Below are 18,466 nucleotides of genomic sequence, written 5' to 3' on the forward strand. Positions count from 1 at the left end.
TTCCTGCCCTTTTTTCACCTCACATTTCCCAACCTTTCCCCCTCCCATTTCCCACCCTTTTTCCCCCTTCACATTTTCCACCCTTCGACCCTCACATTTCTGCCATCTCATCTCATCAAACCTCCATTTTTTTTCCCTCAAATTTCCCACCCTTTTCTACCCTCACACTTCTTACTTCTTACCCCTCAGAGTTTCCCGCCCTTTTTCCCCCCCTCAGAGTTTCCCGCCCTTTTTCCTCCCCTCAGAGTTTCCCGCCCTTTTTCCTCCCCTCAGAGTTTCCCGCTCTTTTTCCTCCCCTCAGAGTTTCCCGCCCTTTTTCCTCCCCTCAGAGTTTCCCGCTCTTTTTCCTCCCCTCAGAGTTTCCCGCCCTTTTTCCTCCCCTCAGAGTTTCCCGCCCTTTTTCCTCCCCTCAGAGTTTCCCGCCCTTTTTCCTCCCCTCAGAGTTTCCCGCCCTTTTTCCCCCTCATTTTGGGGACTCTTTTTGGGGTGCAGCAGACGGACAGACAGACACGAACCCAGCCGAGGTACGAAGCAACGGTGCCGTTTATTTACAACGGGGGGGCTGCAGCCCCCCAAAATCCAAAATATTATCCTTCAAACAAAGAGGAAAAAAGGAGTAAAAGGTGGGGGGGGGGCTCCCCAAATTCCAACCGGGGGAGATTTGGGGAAGGGAAAATCCCCCAAATCCCCCCCTTAAACCCCCCCAAACTGGGACAGACCCTTCCTGTTTTGGGGGTGCCCCCCTCCCCGAAAAATGATGCTCTAAACACCCCCAAAAACTTGGGGGAGGCCCCCCCCAAAAAAGTGGGGTGCAGGGAACGTTTAGAAAAATAACACACATGAAAAAACTTGTTTCCAAAACCTCAGAGTTTGGGGTGAGGGACACCCCCAAAATCTCGTACAGGGGTTGAGACACCCCAAAAACCTCATGAATTTGGGGTACAGGACCCCCCCAAGCTTCGTGCCCTGGGAGGGTTAAAAACCCCCCCCAAAACCCCTTGAACTTAGTGGGGTCCCCCAAATTTTAACCGGGACCCCGAAACCTCATAACGTGGGGCAGGGAACCCCAAAACTCTCTCGTTTTGGGGTAGGGGACCCCCAAACCCCCCTCCTTTCGGGGAGTTTTCCCCAAATCTTAGTTTGGGGTTTCCAATTTCTCCTTTTCTGAGGGGCGGAACACCCCCAAAATCTCATGATTTGGGGCAAAGAACACCCCCCAAATCCCCCTATTTTAGGGGGAGTCCCCGAAGTCTTTTTGTCTGGGGTGAAGAACCCCCAAACTTCTCTTTCCTAGGGGTGGGGGGACCCCAAAAAAATCTCATAATTTGGGGTAGGGGACCCCCTAAACCTCCCCTATCTAAGGGGGGGGGGGGGGCTCCATAAATCTTAATTTGGGGTGAGGGAAACTCCCCCCCAAATCTTCCCATCTTAGGGGTGGGGGACCCCCAAAAACCTCATGATTTGGGGTAAGAGCCCCCCCAAATCTTGTACCCCAAACCCCTCCTGTCCTGCAGATGAGGGACCCCAAACCCCCCCCCCCAACCCCAAATTTTAACTGGAACCCCCAAACCCCACAACTTATGGGGGGGCTGTAAAAGACCCCCAAAGTCCTCGATTTTCCAGGGAGGAGAACCCCGAATCTCACAATTTCAGGGGTTTTACAAACCCCAACCTCTCACAGTTTGGGAGGGGAGGTTCCAATCCCCCCAAAATCTCCAATTTTGGGCACCTTCCAACCCCTCCCAAACCTCAAAATTCCAGAGAAGCTTCCAAACCTCACCCCCCAAAAAAAATCTCAATTTTTGGGAATCCTCCGTCCCCCAAACCTCACAATTCCGGGAGAAGGTTCCAAGTTCCCAAAGCTCTGGGTTTCAAGGGAGATCACGAGCCCAAGATTTCAAGTTTCGGGCGCTCTCCAAACCTCACAATTTCGGGGGAGCTTCCAAACCCACAAATTCAGGAGAGGTTTCAACCCCCAAAAACCTCACATTTTTTGGGAAGGTTCCAACCCCCAAAATCTCAAATTCCGGGCATTTTCCAACCCCCAAAATCTCAAATTCTGGGCATTTTCCAACCCCCAAAATCTCAAATTCTGGGCATCTTCCAACCCCCAAAATCTCAAATTCCGGGCATTTTCCAAACCCCAAAATCTCAAATTCTGGGCATTTTCCAACCCCCAAAATCTCAAATTCCGGGCATTTTCCAACCCCCAAAATCTCAAATTCTGAGCATTTTCCAACCCCCAAAATCTCAAATTCTGAGCATTTTCCAACCCCCAAAATCTCAAATTCTGGGCACCTTCTGAACCCCCAAAATCTCAAATTCTGGGCACCTTCCAACCCCCAAAATCTCATATTCTGGGCATTTTCCAACCCCCAAAATCTCAAATTCCGGGCATTTTCCAACCCCCAAAATCTCAAATTCTGGGCATTTTCCAACCCCCAAAATCTCAAATTCCGGGCATTTTCCAACCCCCAAAATCTCAAATTCTGGGCATTTTCCAACCCCCAAAATCTCAAATTCTGGGCACCTTCCAACCCCCAAAATCTCAAATTCTGGGCACTTTCCAACCCCCCAAAATCTCAAATTCTGGGCACCTTCCAACCCCCAAAATCTCAAATTCCGGGCATTTTCCAACCCCCAAAATCTCAAATTCCGGGCACCTTCCAACCCCCAAAATCTCAAATTCTGGGCATCTTCCAACCCCCCAAAATCTCAAATTCTGGGCATTTTCCAACCCCCAAAATCTCAAATTCCGGACATTTTCCAACCCCCAAACCTCCCAATTCCAGGTCCAATTCCAACCCCTTCCCCTACCCAAATTAAAAAAAAAAAATCTCGATTTTGGGAACGATCCAAACCCCAAATTCTCTTTTTTTTTCCGGGGGCGGGGAACGAAACGAGGAGGAAGAACTCCCCCCAAACCCTGCGGGGGGACCCCCAAACCCCCCGTTTGCGGCGCCTTTCCCCCCCAAAATCCGGGGCCCCCCGCGAGCCCTCGGGGCTCAGGGCTCGGCGGCGGCGCGGGGCGCGGCGGGGGCGGCGCGGCGCGGCCCCTCGCGGCATTTTTGGCAATAAAAGACGTCGGGGACGTTGTTTTTCTTCACCTTGGCGCACGACAGGTGGATCCAGGTGCCGCACTGGCTGCACTCGATCATGGGCCGGCCGGCGAAAGGCTTCTGGCAGTAGCAGGTGATCAAATCCCACGAGTCGTCGCCTGAAAAAAAAAAATTTAAAAAATCCAATTAATGTAGAGCGGTAAAAAATTTAAAAAGGGCCGGAGAGAGGGGTTGTGACCGAAAAAAAAAGCGACAAAACCAGAAAAAAAATTGAGGTTGTGATAACCCCAAAACCGCTCAAAATGTTGTAGAAATATCTCAGATTCATGTCCCAAATCTTACTTGGAGATGGGTATTTTTTCCTCTAGAATCAACAAAATCGCAAAATTTATGTCCCAAATCCGCCCGAAACGCCGGGATTTTTGCTGGGATCGGTCAAATCGTGAGATTTATACCCCAAATGTCACCCGGGATCCCGAAACTTTCTCTGGGATCCCCCCCAAATCCCGAATTTTACGTCCCAAATCCTCCAGAAACAGCCAAATTTTCTCTGGGATTGGGTTTTAACCCAAAACTTACGCCCCAGTCGTCACCTGGAACCCTCAGGTTTGCCCCGGGACCACCAAAAATTCCAAATTTCTCCCCAAATCTCCCCCGACTCCACCACAACCTTCTCATCCACGAACCTCCCATTCCCTCCAGGGTCCCCAAATCATTCTGAGACCCCCAAAACCTGAACCCAAACACCCAAAATTCCTCTCAAATCCCCGAATTTCCCCCTCAAATCCCCAAAATCTCACCCGACTCCCCCAGGACGTCCGCATCCATCACCCTGGTGTCCCCTCCAGGGACCCCAAACCCCCCTGAGACCCCCAAACCTGAGCCCAAACCCCTCTGAGACCCTCAAACCTCACCCCAATCCCCCCAAACTCCCCTCAAATCCCCGAATTTCCCCAAATTTCCCTTAAATTTCCGCCCAAACCTCACCCAACTCCACCATGATGTCCTCATCCATGACTCTCCCAACCCCTCCAGGGACCCAAAACCCCCCTGAGACCCCCAAACTCCCCTCAAATCCCCGAATCACCCCCAAACCTCACCCGACTCCACCATGATGTCCTCGTCCATAACCCTGGTGTCCCTCTAGGGACCCCAAACCCCCCTGAGACCCCCCAAACATGAACCCAAACCCCTCTGAGACCCTCAAATCTCACCCCAAACCCCCCTGAGACCCCCAAACCTGAGCCCAAACCCCCCTGAGACCCCCAAACCTGAGCCCAAACCCCTCTGAGACCCTCAAATCTCACCCCAAACCCCCCTGAGACCCCCAAACCTGAGCCCAAACCCCCCAAACTGCCCTCAAATCCCCGAACTCCCCTCAAATCCCCCCCAAACCTCACCCGACTCCACCATGATGTCCTTGTCCATAACCCTGGTGTCCCCTCTAGGGACCCCAACCCCCCCCCGAAACCCCCAAACCTCACTCCAAACCCCCCAAACTCCCCTCAAATCCCCAAATTTCCCCCTCAAATCCCCCCTAAACCTCACCTGACTCCACCATGATATCCTCACCTATCACCCTGGTGTCGCCTCTAGGGACCCCAAACCCCTCTGAGACCCCCAAACATGAACCCAAACCCCTCTGAGACCCCCAAACTCCCTCAAATCCCCAAATTTCCCCCTCAAATCCCCACCCAAACTCTCACCCGACTCCACCATGATGTCCTCGTCCATGACGCGCGCGTCGCCCTCGCTGTCGCTGCCGTCGCCGTCCCTGCTGGTCTCCGTGCTCCCCCCTTCCTTGCCCACCCCCAGCACCCCCCCGGGCCCCCCCAGCACCCCCAGTTTCCCCCCCTCGGGGGGCAGCGGCGGCGGCGCCGGCGGAGGCGACGGCGGCTCCTCCTCCGAATCCGTCTCCTCGCTGGGAGACCCCCTCCCCAAAATCCCCCTCTCCCCTTTCTTCCAGCGCCGCTTCTTGCTCTTCTTCACCCGCAGGCGGGAGCCGTCGCGGCCGCCGCCCCGCGAGCCGCCCCCGAGCCCCGCGTCCCCGCGGCGGTTCCGGCGCTCCCGCCGCTTCTGGGGGGCGGGCGCCGGGTTGTTCTGGGGCGCGGGGAGGTCGAAGAGGGAGTCCTTGAGGCGCATTTTGTCCAGGATGGCGGATTCCGGAGGGGCCAGGGCGCGCTTCTTGGAGGATTTGGCTTTTCGGACGAAGGTTTCGATGGTGCGGAGGGCGGCCGGGGCCGAGCCCCAAGCGTCAGGCCCGGCGGGACGGGGAGAGCTGGGGCCGGACGAGGGCCAGGGGGGGTCCTGGGAGGGGAGGAGAATCAAAGGGTCAAGGGGAACCCCAAAGTTGATGGGGAAATTCGCCCCAAAAACCCAGCCCTAGGAGGCTTCAAATCTACCCCCGAATGCAACTCGGGATTCTCGAATTTACCTCAAAATCTGATCAAAATCAACCCAGGGCCCACAAAAATCAACCCCGGGGAAACTGAGCATGTCCTGAAACCAACCCAGGACCCCAAAGCAAATCAGGACCCCCAAATCAGATCCAGGACCCCCAAATCCAACCCAGAGCCCTCCCAGGGTCCCAACATCAACTCCAGGACCCTCACGATCACCCCAAGACCCTCAAAATCCGCCCCAAATCAGCCTTGGGACCCCCAAAACCCACCCAGGACCCCCAAGTCAACTCCAGGATACTCTTGATCGCCCCAAGGCCCTCAAAATCCGCCCCGAATCAGCTTCGGGAGCCCCCAAAACCCACCCAGGACCCCAAAACCCGCCCCAAAAATCCCCCACCTCACGAACCCCCGCCTCAACATGGCGCTACCGCGCAAGGCACGCTGGGACTTGTAGTCCCCACACCAAGTACCGCATCCAACTCCCAGCATCCCCCGCAGAGGAGAAGGCGTGGCCAGGCAGAACGCCTCGCCATTGGTCCCCGCCAGTAGGCGTGGTTTTCCCCGCGGGGGCCTACCCGCGGCGGGCGTGGCTTGGGGCGGGACGCCACGCGATTGGCGAGGCGCGGGAGGGGCGGGGCCGAGCGCGCTGTCAATCAGGCGGGGGCCGCGCGGGGCACGCCGGGAGCTGCCGGGGCGGCGGCGGGGCCGGGGGGAACCGGAGGGGGGGGGGAGCTGGGGGGGGGTGGTAAAGAACCGGGGACCCCCACTTAAAAACCTCCCGCCCCTTTAAGCCCCCGTCCGGTGCCTCCCCGCGACCTCCCGGTGCCCCCCCGGGACCTCCCGGTAACTCCCGGTGTTCTCCCGGTGGCCCCTCCGCTGCCTCCCGCAGGCCGTGGGTGCCCTCCCGTTACCCCCGCGATCGCTCTCGGTGCTTCCCCGGTAGCACCCGCTAACCCCCGGTGCCCTCCCGGTGCCTCCCCCGTTACCTCGGCGGCCGCCGGGATGTACCCGGCGTAGGCCAGCACGAAGCTGCAGAACTTATTGAAGTCCTCGATCGTCCTCCGCCGCTTTTCCGGGGGCTGCCGGTACCGGGAACCGAGCGAGGGAAAGGGGGGGGGGGAACACGGTGAACGCCGGGACCTTCCCGTTAACCGCCCCCACCGCCAAAGCCCCCGGGACCCCTCCCCGGGAACAGCGGGAGGGGAGAAAGGATGGGCCGGAGGGGGAATCCCCGTCCCCGCACCCCTCCCGGAGCCTCCCGGAGCCCTGCCGGTGTCCCCCCCCCCTCACCTGCGGTTCGGTTTTCAGCGGTCCCAGCGCTTCTGTGGAACGGGAAGGGACGGGGGGGGGTCACACCGGGACCGGCACCGGCACCGGAGCCTCCCCGGGATCGGTACCGCGGCTGCCGAGGTTCCAATGCCCCCCCCCCCGGTACAGGCTCCAAACTCCCCCCTTTCCCCTCGGTTCTCCGGTCCCGCTGCCGCCGCTCCCTCCGGGCCCGGTACCGGGGCTCTGAGGGGTCCAAACTCCCCCGGTTCTGCCTCCGGTTCCCCCCGGTACCGGCTCCAAACCCTCTCCGGCAGCGGCACTCTGGGAGCTCCAAACCCTCCCGGTAGCGGCTCCAAAACCCCCCGGTTACCGGAGATCTGAGAGTTCCAAACCCGCCCGGTACCGGCTCCAAACCCTCCCCGGTACCGGCTCCAATCCTGCCCCCCCCCCGGTACCGACGCTCTGAGAGCTCCAAACCCCCCCCCGGTACCGGTTCCAAAACCTCTCCGGTTAAGCCTCCAGCTGCCCCCGGTGCCGGCTCCAACCCCGCCCGGTACCACCGCTCTCCGGTCTCCGCTCCCCCTTATCCCGGCACCGCCGCTCCCGGTATCCCCCCCCTCCATTACCGGGACCCCAACCCCGCCGCTCCCGGGACTTTGGCGTCTCCAACCCCGCCGGTGCCGGGGCTCCCCCCGCTCCCGCTCCTCCGCCGAGCCCGCGCCCTCCCGTCCCGGTACCTCCGGGCTCGGCCATGGCCGCGGCCCCGCCGGGCCCCCCCCCGGTTCCGCGCCCGCTCCGTCCGGTGCCGCCTCGTTCCGCGCCGCCCCCGCCAGGCCCCGCCCCCGCCGCCCAAACCCCGCCCCCTGTCCGCAGCGCGCATGCGCAGGACACGCCTCCTCCGCCGAGCCACGCCTCCCTACGGGCGGGCGGCGCCCTTTTCCACACTCGCTTTGCTCACTGCGCACGCGCAGCGCCCCAATTATACAAGCCACGCCTTCCCACTCTAACCCCCCTCTGCGCGTATCTCATTATGCAGACCACACCCACTTAATAGCCTATTTTAGCGTCTACGCATGCGCGCGGCGCTCATTATGCAAACCGCGCCCTCTCCTCTCCTAATGGGGCACGCCGCAATGACGCTCGGAGCTCATTATGCAAACCACGCCCCCTCTCCGCTTCCCCTCGCCTTCCCCGCATGCGCAAACCCTTTAGTGCCCAAACCGCGCCCCCACCCGCGCGCCCAAATTTGGCGCCCAAAGCGCGCGCGCGCGGGGCCCCATTATGCAAAACAGCTCGCTCCGCTCGGCGCGCACGCGCAGAACGCTCCTCGCGCCAGCCACGCCCCGTACGCCAATCAGGCGCCGCGCACGCGCCGCTCCTCACGCGCGCCACACCTCCCCTCGGCGCCGCGCACGCGCCGCTCCCGCCAAGCCACGCCCACTTCCGGTCCAGGCCCTGAGGCGGCTCCGTCGCTTTTATTGGAACGGGGGGGGGGGGGGGGGGTGGCAAAAAAGGAAAAAAAAAAAAAAAACCAAACCAAAACCGAATGGGGAATGGGGCAAAAAAGGGGAAAAAACCGGAAAATTCGGGAGAGGGAAGCACCGGGGAGGGGCGGGAGTTGGGCGCGCTCAGGCCCCGTAGACGCTCTCGTCGCTGTAGGCGATGTAAAGGAAGAAATCCTCCTCGTGGTGCTCCTGAGAGGTGGGAGAAAAAACCGGGAGTTGCGGGGTTAAAAACCGGGAAAAACAACCCCGAGCTGTGCCGTTGGGTTGGGGATTGGGAAATCCCAGAAATTCCCAAAATTTCCCTCAGGGATCGCTCCGGAATTTTGGGTTCTTCCGATTCCGCCCCCCCCCCATTTCCATTCCCAAAATATTTCGGCTTTTTCCCGGGATTTTGGGGCTTTCCCCCCCCCTCCCCAGGATTTTTAACACCACCCTCGAATCCCAAATTTCTCCCCCTTTCCCAAATTTTCCCCTTTTCCCATCCCAATTTTTCCCTTTTTCCCCTCCCAAATTTTCCCTTTTCCCCTTCCAAATTTTCCCCTTTTCCCATCCCAATTTTTCCCTTTTTCCCCTCCCAAATTTTCCCTTTTCCCCTTCCAAATGTTCCTTTTTCACCTCCCAAATGTTCCTTTTTCACCTCCCAAATTTTCCGTTTTCCCATCCCAAATTTCTCCCCCCACCCACCAACCCCAAATTTCCCTCCTAATTTTTCCCCAAAACTCCCCCCGAATTTTTGGAAAATTTCCAAACTTCCCCTCCAAACTTTTTTGGTTTTTTTTTTAAAAAAACCCATTTTCCCACCGCTTTTTTTTTTTTTTTTTTTAAAACCCTTCCCGAATTTTTTCCTGGATGCTCCCAGGGTTTTTTGGGGTGTTTTTGGGGTGTTTTTGGGGTGTTTTTGGACCTGGTAGAGCTGGCCCATGGTGGCGCTGGTCGGGGGGATGACGTTGTTGACGAAGAAGAACAGAGCGTCCTCGGCCCGGAGATGGATCCGCTTGCGGATCAGGAAATAGAACTGCCCCACTGCCAAGGGGAAAAAAAAACCCACCAGGAATCAACGGGAATCGGGAAAAACGGCCCCAAAAACCGAAAAAATCGCCCCAGGAAACCCCGAAAAATGAAAAAATCGCCCCAGGAGACCCTGAAAAACAAAAAAATTGCCCCAGGAAACCTCGAAAAACAAAAAAATTGCCCCAGGAAACCCTGAAAAACAAAAAAATTGCCCCAGGAAACCCCAAAAAATGAAAAAATCGCCCCAGGAAACCCTGAAAAATGAAAAAATTGCCCCAGAAAACCCCGAAAAACAAAAAAATCGCCCCAGGAAACCTCGAAAAACAAAAAAATTGCCCCAGGAAACCCTGAAAAACAAAAAAATTGCCCCAGGAAACCCCGAAAAATGAAAAAAATCGCCCCAGGAAGCCCCAATATTGCACGAAACGACACCGAGAAATGCAAAATTGCCCCCCCAAAAATGAAAAATTGCTCCAAAAAAGCCCCAAACTTGCACAAAACACCACGAAGAAATGAAAAATTGCCCTAAAAAAACCCCGGAATTGCCCAAAATGACACCAAAAAATGAAAAATTGCCCCAAAACGACACCAAAAAATGAAAAATTGCCCCAAAACCCCCCTCAGAATCGCACAAAGCAGCATAAAAAAAAGAAAAATTGCCCAAATCCCCCCAAAATTGCACAAAACAACACCAAAACCCAAACACTTGACTGAAAAAAGCCAATATTGACCAAAATAATCCAAAAAAACCAATAATCACCCCCCAAAACCCCCCCAAATTGCCTAAAATTACCCCCTAAAAATGAAAAATCACCCCAAAACCCCCCAGAATTGTCCCAAACAACCCCAAAAACCCCAAATTGCCCCAGAAACCCCCCCAATAATCACCAAAAATCAGAAAATTACGGATCAGGGAATGGAAAAGAGCCCCTAGAAAATCCCCAAAAACAACGAAAATGGGGGAAAAAACGGTGAAAATCCCCGAATTCTGAAAAGTTCCGGATCAGGGAATAAAACTGAGCCATGGAAGGGAACAAAAACCACAAAAATTTGGCTCAAACCCCAAAAATCGGCAAAATCGCCCCAGAAAACCCCAAAAATCTTTTCAAAAACCAAAATCTCCCCAAAAATTCCCAGATTCCCCCTGAACGCCCCAAAATCCTGGCCCAAAAATCCCCCAAATTCCACCCAAAAATCCCCCCGAAAACTAGGAAAAAAAAACCATCAAAAATTGCCCAAAACCCCTCAAATGCTCCCTAAATTCCGCAAAATTCCACCCTAAAAAAGCCCCAAAATTCCACCACAAAATTCCACAAAGAAATCCTCAAATTACCCCAAAACCTCTCCAAAGAATTAAAAAAAAGCCATCAAAAATTGCCCCAAACCCTCAAATCCTCCCAAAATTCCACCCAAAAATTCCTAAAATTTCACTAAAAAAACCCCAAAAACCAAACAACCACGAAAAACACAAACAGAAAATCAGAAAAAACCCATCAAAAATCGCCCAAAAAGCTCGAATCCTCCCCAGAATTCCCCGAAAAATCTCAATTTCCACAAAAAAACCCCCAAAATCCTGCCAAAAAAAACCCCCAAAATTCCCCAATTCCCCCCTCAAAAAATTACGAAAAAAACCCTCAAAAATTGCCCCAAACCCTCAAATTTCCCAAAAAACTCCCCAAAAATTCCCAAATTCCCACCCAAAACCCCCCAAATTTCACCAAAAAAAACCCCAAATCTCCCAAAAATCCCCCAGAAAATCAGAAAAAAATTTCCAAAATTGCCCAAAAAACCTCGAATCCTCCCCAGAATTCCCCAAAAATTCCCCAAATTCCCCCGAAATTCCCAATTTTCCACCTGTCAGGTCCGAGGGCACCAGGTATTTCTTCTTGTCCAGGTCCCCAATTCGGGCCTTGGGCGCCTTTTCCACGATCACCTGGATTGGGGGAAAAAAGGGGAAAATCCGTCAAATTTGGGGGAAAAAAAATTTGGGAATTTGGGAGGCGGAAATTTCCTTGGATTTAGGGGGAAAAAAAATGGATTTGGGGGAAAAAAAATCCTGAAATTTGGGGAAAATCTGCTGGATTTGGGGGGAAAAAAATCTGATTTTTTGAGGGAAAATCCACTTGGATTTTGCGGGAAAAATCATTGAGTTTTGGAGGGAAAAATCCTGGAATTGGGGGTGAAAAAAACCTTGAATTTTGGGGGGAAATCTTTTAAATTTGGAGGAAACCCGTCCGGAATTTTGGGTTAAAATCCCTTGAATTTTGTGGAGAAACTTCCTGGGGTTTGAAGGGAAAAAGCCGCTGAATTTTGGGTTGGAATTCCTTGAATTTGGAGGGAAAACCTCTGAATTTTGAGGGAAAAAAATAGATTTTGGGGGAAAAAAAATTCCTGAATTTGTGTGTGTGGGGGAACTCCAATTTGAGATTAAAAAAATTCCCTCGGGATTTTGGAGGACAAAAACTTCCTGAATTTCGTCGAGAAACCGCCTTGAATTTGGCGAGAAAATCCGGGAATTTTGGGGTAAAAAATCCCCCGAATTTTAGGAAAATATCTCCGCGGATTTTAAAGGGAAAATCCTTTAAATTTTAGGGGAAAACATCGGAATTTTAGGCAAAACCCTCTCGAACGCTGAGGAAAACGCCGCCCGAACCGGGGAGGGGAAGGGAAACCTCAAGGGATCGCCCCAAAATTCGGGGATTTAGGGAATTTTGTGGGTCCTGGGGGGAAATTTGGGGATTTCGGGGAGGATTTTGGGGTTCCCGGGATGAATTTTGGGGTTCCCGGGGTGAATTCTGGCGTTTTCGGGGAGGATTTTGCAGGTCCCGGGATGAATTTTGGGGATTTCGGGGATCCCTCGGTGGTTCCGGGCTGAATTTTAGGTTCCCGGGATAAATTTTGGGATTCCCGGGGGAGATTTTTGGGCTCCTAGGATAAATTTTGGAGTTCCCGGAGGAGATTTTGCTGACCCCAGGATGAATTTTGTGGATCCCAGGATGAATTCTGAGGTTCCCAGGGTGAATTCTGTGGATCCCGTGAGGGGGATTTCGGAGCTCACCGGGACTCGGTCCGGGTACTTTTTCCGGATCTTCTCGCCCTCGCAGCGACGTTTCTCGAACGGATGCTCCTCCTTGTACAGGAACTTCATGGCCGGGCCGGGCCGGGGGCCGGGGCCGGGGCCTGCTCGGGGCCGGGACCGGGACCGGGACCGGGCCTGCACCGGAGGCTCGGGGCGCGCAGGGATACGGGCCCGCCCCCGCCGCGCCTGCGCAACCGGCGTGCGCTGCGCCAACGGCGTAAGGGGCTCCCGTTAACGGTAATGGCGCGGAGGTACGCAAATGGCGTAAGGGAAGGGGGAGCGCCCTCAGCTCTACGGAAATAGCGTAAGGAGCTCCTATTGACGGTAATGGGGCGGAGATACGAAAATGGCGTAAAGAACTGGGAGCGCCCTCAGCGCTGCGCAAATGGCGTAACGGAACGGGAAGCGCCCTCAGTGTTACGGCTCGTCCCAGTTCGTCCCAGTTCATCCCAGTTCGCTCCGTCACCTCCCGGTGCCGTCCTGAGGCCTCCCAGGCCTTTCCCAGTTCAGCCCAGTTCTCCCCCAGTGCCTGGGCAGGGCCGGGCCGGTGCCCGCAGCGTTGCGCCAATGGCGGGAGGGTGCGGGCGTTCCCTTCAGCGCCACGCAAACGGCGCACGGGCCTCGCCGTTACCGACAGCGCCTCAGCGCCGAGGGGACGCTGAGCGAGCGGCTCCTCGCAGTGCCCCCCAGTTCCTCCCAGTCCCGGTAACCCGGGGGGGGTCCCGGGAAGGCCCCGGGCGGAGGCGCGGAAGGATCCGGGCGGTGCTGCGGCCCCTCACGTGACTGACGTCATGTGACTGACGTCACCGAGCGGGATGTCACGTGGCGGGTGGGGAATAAACATGGGAGCACGTGATCAGAGGGGGCGTGGCCAATGTGGGGAGGGCGGAACCAATGGGGGGGGGAAGGGGGGGAGAACGGGCGAGTTCATCCCAGTCCATCCCAGTCCATCCCAGTTCCATCCCAGTCCCTCCCAATCCCCTCCCAGTCCATCCCAGTCCCTCCCAGTCCATCCCAGTCCCATCCCAGTCCATCCCAGTCCATCCCAGTCCCATCCCAGTCCATCCCAGTCCCTCCCAGTCCCTCCCAGTCCCATCCCAGTCCCATCCCAGTCCATCCCAGTCCATCCCAGTCCCATCCCAGTCCATCCCAGTCCCTCCCAGTCCCATCCCAGTCCCATCCCAGTCCCATCCCAGTCCATCCCAGTCCATCCCAGTCCCTCCCAGTCCCATCCCAGTCCATCCCAATCCCTCCCAGTTCCCTCCCAGTCCATTCCCACCATCGAGTCCCAAACTCTCCGATTTTGGGAAAATCCAAACATTTATTTTTTTTCTCGCCCTCTCCCACAACCCCGGGAAGAGCAGCGGGAATTTGGGACCATCCCCCCAAAAAATTTTTGGGGATTCCCAGGATATTTCGGGATTCCCCCTCCCGCCCAAAAATTTGGGAATTCCCAGGAATTCAGAATTTTTTGGGGACCCCCCCACCCCGGAATTTCGGGCCCCTCCCGGAATTCTGGGACCCCTCAAAAACTTGGGAATTTTGCTCCCCGTTCCCCCCCCCTCAGGCCACCCCTCCCAGTAAACCCAGTGGCACCAGTAAGGGGTTGAGGGGGGGGCACTGGGAGGGGGCGGGGCTCTGGGGGGGCCCCCCCGGGCTTTGGGGGGCGCTCAGGGACCCCCAGAGCTCCCGGAAGTGGTGCCGGAGCGATCCCAGCGCTCCCAGTGCTCCCAGTTGGGCCGGCAGCGCTCCCAGTAAGGACAGAACCACGGCGGCCTCTGAAACGGGGGGGAACGGGGTCAGGAGATCCCAGTTTGGGACTGGGACCCCCTAAAATAGGACTGGGACAGGCCCAGTTACAACTGGGAACCCCCAAATGGGACTGGGATCATCCCAGTTTGGAACTGGGAACCCCAAAATGGGACTGGGACGGGCCCAGTTTGGAACTGGGAACCCTAAAATGGGACTGGGATCATCCCAGTTTGGAACTGGGGCTCCCCCATTATTTTGGGATCTCCCCAAGCTCTGCCCTCCTCCTTAAAATTTAGAACCTCCCCAAATTTTTGGGAATTTCCCCCAGTTTCTGGGGGGCTCACCCCCAATTCTCACCCACTAAAATTCCCAGCCCCCCACCAAATTTCCATCAAATTTTCGGGATCTCCCTCCCCAATTTTTGGGATTTCCCTCCCCAATTTTTGGGATTTCCCTCCCCAATTCTGGGGATTCCCCTCCCCAATTTTGGGGATTCCCCTCCCCAATTTTTGGGATTCCCCTCCCCAATTTTGGGGATTCCCCTCCCCAATTTTTGGGATCCCCCTCCCCAATTTTTGGGATTTCCCTCCCCAATTTTTGGGATCTCCCTCCCCAATTTTTGGGATTTCTCTCCCCAATTTTTAGGATCTCCCTCCCCGATTTTCGGGATCCCCCTCCCCAGTTTTGGGGATTTCCCTCCCCAATTTTTGGGATCTCCCTCCCCAATTTTTGGGATTTCTCTCCCCAATTTTTAGGATCTCCCTCCCCGATTTTCGGGATCCCCCTCCCCAGTTTTGGGGATTTCCCTCCCCAATTTTTGGGATTTCCCTCCCCAATTTTTGGGATTCCCCTCCCCAATTTTTAGGATCTCCCTCCCCAATTTTTGGGATCTCCCTCCCCAATTTTGGGGATTCCCCTCCCCAATTTTTAGGATCTCCCTCCCCAATTTTTAGGATCTCCCTCCCCGTATCTTTGGGATTTCCCTCCCCAATTTTTGGGATTTCCCTCCCGGATTTTTGGGATCTCCCTCCCCGATTTTCGGGATCTCCCTCCCCGATTTTCGGGATCCCCCTCCCCAGTTTTGGGGTCCCCCCTCACCTGCGGGGGGCAGGGGTGCTGCCTCCCCCCCCGCGCTGATCTGCGCCAGGAATTCGTAGATTTTCCCAAAATCCACCTCCAAACCTGCGGCACCTGGGGCTGATCCCGAATTCTGGGGGGTCCCCGAATTCGGGGGGGGTCCGGAGTGCTTCAGGGTCAGGGGCTCCGTGGCCGCCACCGTCAGCACCTGCGGGGATTTTGGGGGGATTTTTGGGGGGGTTTCACCCCAAATTTGGGGTGGGGGATTGGGGAGACCCCCCCCTGAACCCCAAAACCCCCCCGGGCCCCCCTCACCTGGGAGAAGGCGACGCTGGGGGGTCCCTCCAGGGCCCCGCCCCCGAGGGTCTCAGCCAGGTCCTGCCACACCTGGAACCCCAAAAATCGGGTAAGAAACCCCAAAATCGGGTAAAAAAACACCAAAAAAATAACCCAGAAACCCCCAAAACCAGGCAAAACCCCCAAAAATCAGGTAAAAAACCCCAAAATTGAGTAAAAAACACCGCCAAAATCGGTTTGGGAACCCCAAAAATCGGGTAAAAAAACCCCCAAAATCTGTTAAACCCAAAAACTGGTTTGGGAACCCCAAAAATCAGGTAAAAGAACCCCAAACTGGGTAAACCCCCCCAAAAAAGTAACCCAGAAACCCTCAAAACCATGTAAAACCCCCAAAATCGGGTTGGGAACACCAATAATAACCCAGGAACTCCAAAAATTGGGTAAAGAATCCCAAAAATCAGCTTGGGTACCCCAAAAATCGGCTTGGGAACCCCAAAAAGAACCCAGGAACCACAAAACTTGGGTTAAAAACAACAAAAATCAGCTTGGGAGCTCCAAAAATAATTAAGAACCACAAAAATCAGGTAAAAAAACCCCAAATATTGGGTAAATAACCCCAAAAATCAACTTGGGAGCTCCAAAAATAACCCAGGAACCACAAAAATCAGGTAAAGAATCCCAAAAATCAGCTTGGGAACCCCACAATTAACCAAGGAACCCACCCAAAACAGGTTGGAAACCTCGAAATCATCCCTGGAACCCCCAAAAATCAGGGTGGGAACCCCAAAAATCAGGTTGGGAATACCAAAACCAGCTCGGGACCCCCAAAAATCACTCTGGGAAGCCTAAAATTGGTTTGAGAACCCCAAAAATCAGATTTGGATCCCCCAAAATCAGCCCAGAATGGTCCCAGGACCCTCCAAAATCCCCGCAGGACCCCCAAAAACCCGGATGGGGACACGGATCCCGCCCCGGAATTCCCGAAAAAATTCCCAAATTCTGATCTCAGGACCTCCCCCTCAAAAATTCCCCCAGCTCCTCAAAATTCTCCCCAAAAACCTGGATGGGGGCGCGGATCCGGCGCTGGAAGTGCAGAAAGTTCCGGAATTTGGAGGTCAGGGTCTCCCGAGCCACCCGGCCCCGCAGCCGCACCAGCACCGCCTGGATCTGCCGAAATTTGGGGAAATTTTGGGGGTTCAGGGGATCCCCAAAATCCCTGGGGGATCAGGATGGGGATTGGGAACAACCTGAGAGCCCAAATTTTGGGGGTTCTCCCCTAAAGTTCCTCCAGAGATCTCCAAAATATTTAGGAATCCCTGCTCGGATCCCAAAATTTTGGGGAACTCCTTAAAATCTTCCCCCCCTCCGAGGAATCTGGGACACCCCAAAATCCCCCCCTTTGGGGGTCCCTAAAGGATTCTGGGTGGGGATTTTGGGGTCTCTGAGGGGGATTTTGGGGTCTCTGAAAGGAATTTGGGGGTCCCTAGAGGGGAGGAATTTTGGGCGGTCCCACAGAGGAAAAGTGGGGGGTTCCTGACAGGAAATTTGGGGATTTCTGAAGGGGTTTTTGGGGGGTCTCTGAGGGGAATTTGGGGAGGGTCCCTGTGAGTCCCTGAGGATCGGTTTGGGAGAGATGGAGGGGGGATTTTGGGGGTCCTTAGGAGGGAGATGATTTGGGGTCTCTGAAGAGGAGATTTGGGGGTCTCTGAGGGGGATTTTGGGGGGGATCTGAGGGGGGAATTCGGGCATCCCCGAGTGGGGAGTTTGGGGCTGAGGGGCCGATTTTGGGGCTCCCCGCAAGGGATTTGAGGGGTGGTCCCCGATGCTTGCAGGCGGTCTGAGGGTCCCTTCGGGGTCTCCTCGGGCCGCCCCCCACCCCTCCGCCCTCCCCACCTCCTCCTCGCTCCTGTGGGGCAGCTTCTGCCTCAGCGCCGCCGGCAGCAGCTGCTCGGGGAGACCGCGCCGAGCCTGAGCCCGCAGCGCCGCCAGCAGCGTTCCCTTCTCCCGAAGCCCCCACACTCCGCGCGGGAGCCTCTCGGGGCTCGGCGGAGGCTTCGCGAAACGCGCCGGGAGCAGGCGGTGCCGCCAGGGCGGCTTCATGGCGGCGGCTCCTCCCTCAGGGCGCCAAGATGGCGGCCGCGTCGCTTTCGCGCGCTTTTTTTGCGCGACCTCAACGAGCGACTCGACTGCTCCGCGCGCGGGGCGCCCCCTGGCGGCGCGGAGGACCAGAGGCGGGAGGGATTTGGGGAGGGGGCGACGTTTATTGAGGGAATTTTTGGGGGGGTTTTGGGGTTTTTGGGGGTGTCACAGGGGGGTCTCGGGGGTCTTCTCGTCGTCGGGGGGGCAATCGATGAAATCGGCCAGCATGGTGGAGGTCTCGTCCTGCTCCTGGGGAGGGGCCCAGAAATGGAGACCCCCCCTCAATGCCGGCCCCGGAAGCCAGACGTGACCCCAAATTCCCCTCAGGGACCCCCGGCCCAACTCCAGCCCCAAATCCTTACCGGGGGCACCCCAAAATCCCCTCCAGACCCCAAAATTCCCACCAGGACCCCAAATCTCCCCACAAGTTCTCTATAAACGCCCCCTCAGGACCCCCCAAATCTCCCCAGGACCCCCAAAATCCCTTCAGGACCCCCACAAATCAGCTCAGGCCCCCCAAATCCCGGCCCAGGACCCCCAAAACCTCTTCACAACCTCCAAAATCCCCCCCCAGGACCCTCAAAATTCCCCATGAAACCCCCTCAGGACCCCCAAACCCCTCCAAGAGCCCAAAATCTCCCCCCAAACCCCAGAATCTCCCCCCAGGACCCCCCAAAATCCCCCCCCGTTACCTCCTCCTTGCCCGGGGGGGGCTCCGGGGGCTCCTCCTGCGGCGGGGGGGGAGGGGCGGGGGGGGAGGGGCAGGGGGGTGGTGGGGGAGGGGCGGCCTCCAGCGCGGGGGGAGGGGCGGGAGGGGTCTGGGGCGGGGGGAGGGGCGGGGGGAGGGGCGGCTCCTCGGGCTGGGGGAGGGGCGGC

The 18,466-nt window shown here is 56.4% G+C and overlaps 3 protein-coding genes across 3 annotated transcripts; all 3 read right to left on the reverse strand.

Annotated features, from left to right (window-relative positions):
- Positions 1-1,567: 1,567 nt before the first annotated feature.
- Positions 1,568-7,547, reverse strand: PHF23 (PHD finger protein 23). The gene is made up of 5 exons (XM_040054152.2): positions 7,468-7,547; positions 6,752-6,783; positions 6,448-6,540; positions 4,766-5,366; positions 1,568-3,217 (listed from the first exon to the last, which is right to left on the reverse strand). Exons 1-5 carry the CDS (start codon positions 7,481-7,483, stop codon positions 3,006-3,008), a joined length of 954 nt encoding a protein of 317 aa, XP_039910086.1. The 5' UTR covers positions 7,484-7,547; the 3' UTR covers positions 1,568-3,005.
- Positions 7,548-8,218: 671 nt separating this feature from the next.
- Positions 8,219-12,483, reverse strand: GABARAP (GABA type A receptor-associated protein). The gene is made up of 4 exons (XM_040054153.2): positions 12,305-12,483; positions 11,101-11,179; positions 9,140-9,258; positions 8,219-8,424 (listed from the first exon to the last, which is right to left on the reverse strand). The coding sequence occupies exons 1-4, from the start codon at positions 12,392-12,394 to the stop codon at positions 8,359-8,361; spliced, it is 354 nt and encodes a 117-aa protein (XP_039910087.1). The 5' UTR covers positions 12,395-12,483; the 3' UTR covers positions 8,219-8,358.
- Positions 12,484-13,637: 1,154 nt separating this feature from the next.
- Positions 13,638-17,690, reverse strand: SNAPC2 (small nuclear RNA activating complex polypeptide 2). The gene is made up of 5 exons (XM_040054154.2): positions 17,345-17,690; positions 16,511-16,618; positions 15,470-15,541; positions 15,176-15,362; positions 13,638-14,103 (listed from the first exon to the last, which is right to left on the reverse strand). The coding sequence occupies exons 1-5, from the start codon at positions 17,549-17,551 to the stop codon at positions 13,889-13,891; spliced, it is 789 nt and encodes a 262-aa protein (XP_039910088.1). The 5' UTR covers positions 17,552-17,690; the 3' UTR covers positions 13,638-13,888.
- Between the last annotated feature and the right edge of the window lie 776 nt (positions 17,691-18,466).

Source organism: Hirundo rustica, unplaced genomic scaffold (assembly GCF_015227805.2).
Source record: "Hirundo rustica isolate bHirRus1 unplaced genomic scaffold, bHirRus1.pri.v3 scaffold_492_arrow_ctg1, whole genome shotgun sequence".
Classification (NCBI taxonomy): Eukaryota; Metazoa; Chordata; class Aves; order Passeriformes; family Hirundinidae; genus Hirundo; species Hirundo rustica.

Bases quoted from the DNA above. Each gene is read 5' to 3' on its own strand.
- SNAPC2 (XM_040054154.2), bottom strand. From the start codon at position 17,551: ATGAAGCCGCCCTGGCGGCACCGCCTGCTCCCGGCGCGTTTCGCGAAG. The intron at 15,542-16,510 runs GTTTTTGGGGAG...TTGGGGTTCCAG, and splicing joins GGATCCGCGCCCCCATCCAG to GTGTGGCAGGACCTGGCTGA. The intron at 15,363-15,469 runs GTGAGGGGGGCC...AAATCCCCGCAG, and splicing joins CCAGCGTCGCCTTCTCCCAG to GTGCTGACGGTGGCGGCCAC.
- GABARAP (XM_040054153.2), bottom strand. From the start codon at position 12,394: ATGAAGTTCCTGTACAAGGAGGAGCATCCGTTCGAGAAACGTCGCTGC. The intron at 11,180-12,304 runs GTGAGCTCCGAA...CCCCCAATCCAG, and splicing joins AGTACCCGGACCGAGTCCCG to GTGATCGTGGAAAAGGCGCC. The intron at 9,259-11,100 runs GTGGAAAATTGG...TCCCCTTGGCAG, and splicing joins GGTGCCCTCGGACCTGACAG to TGGGGCAGTTCTATTTCCTG.
- PHF23 (XM_040054152.2), bottom strand. The intron at 5,367-6,447 runs GTAACGGGGGAG...CTCCCCTCCCAG, and splicing joins ACATCCCGGCGGCCGCCGAG to GACCCCCCCTGGCCCTCGTC. The intron at 3,218-4,765 runs GTGAGAGTTTGG...TTTTTTTTTCAG, and splicing joins GGACATCATGGTGGAGTCGG to GCGACGACTCGTGGGATTTG.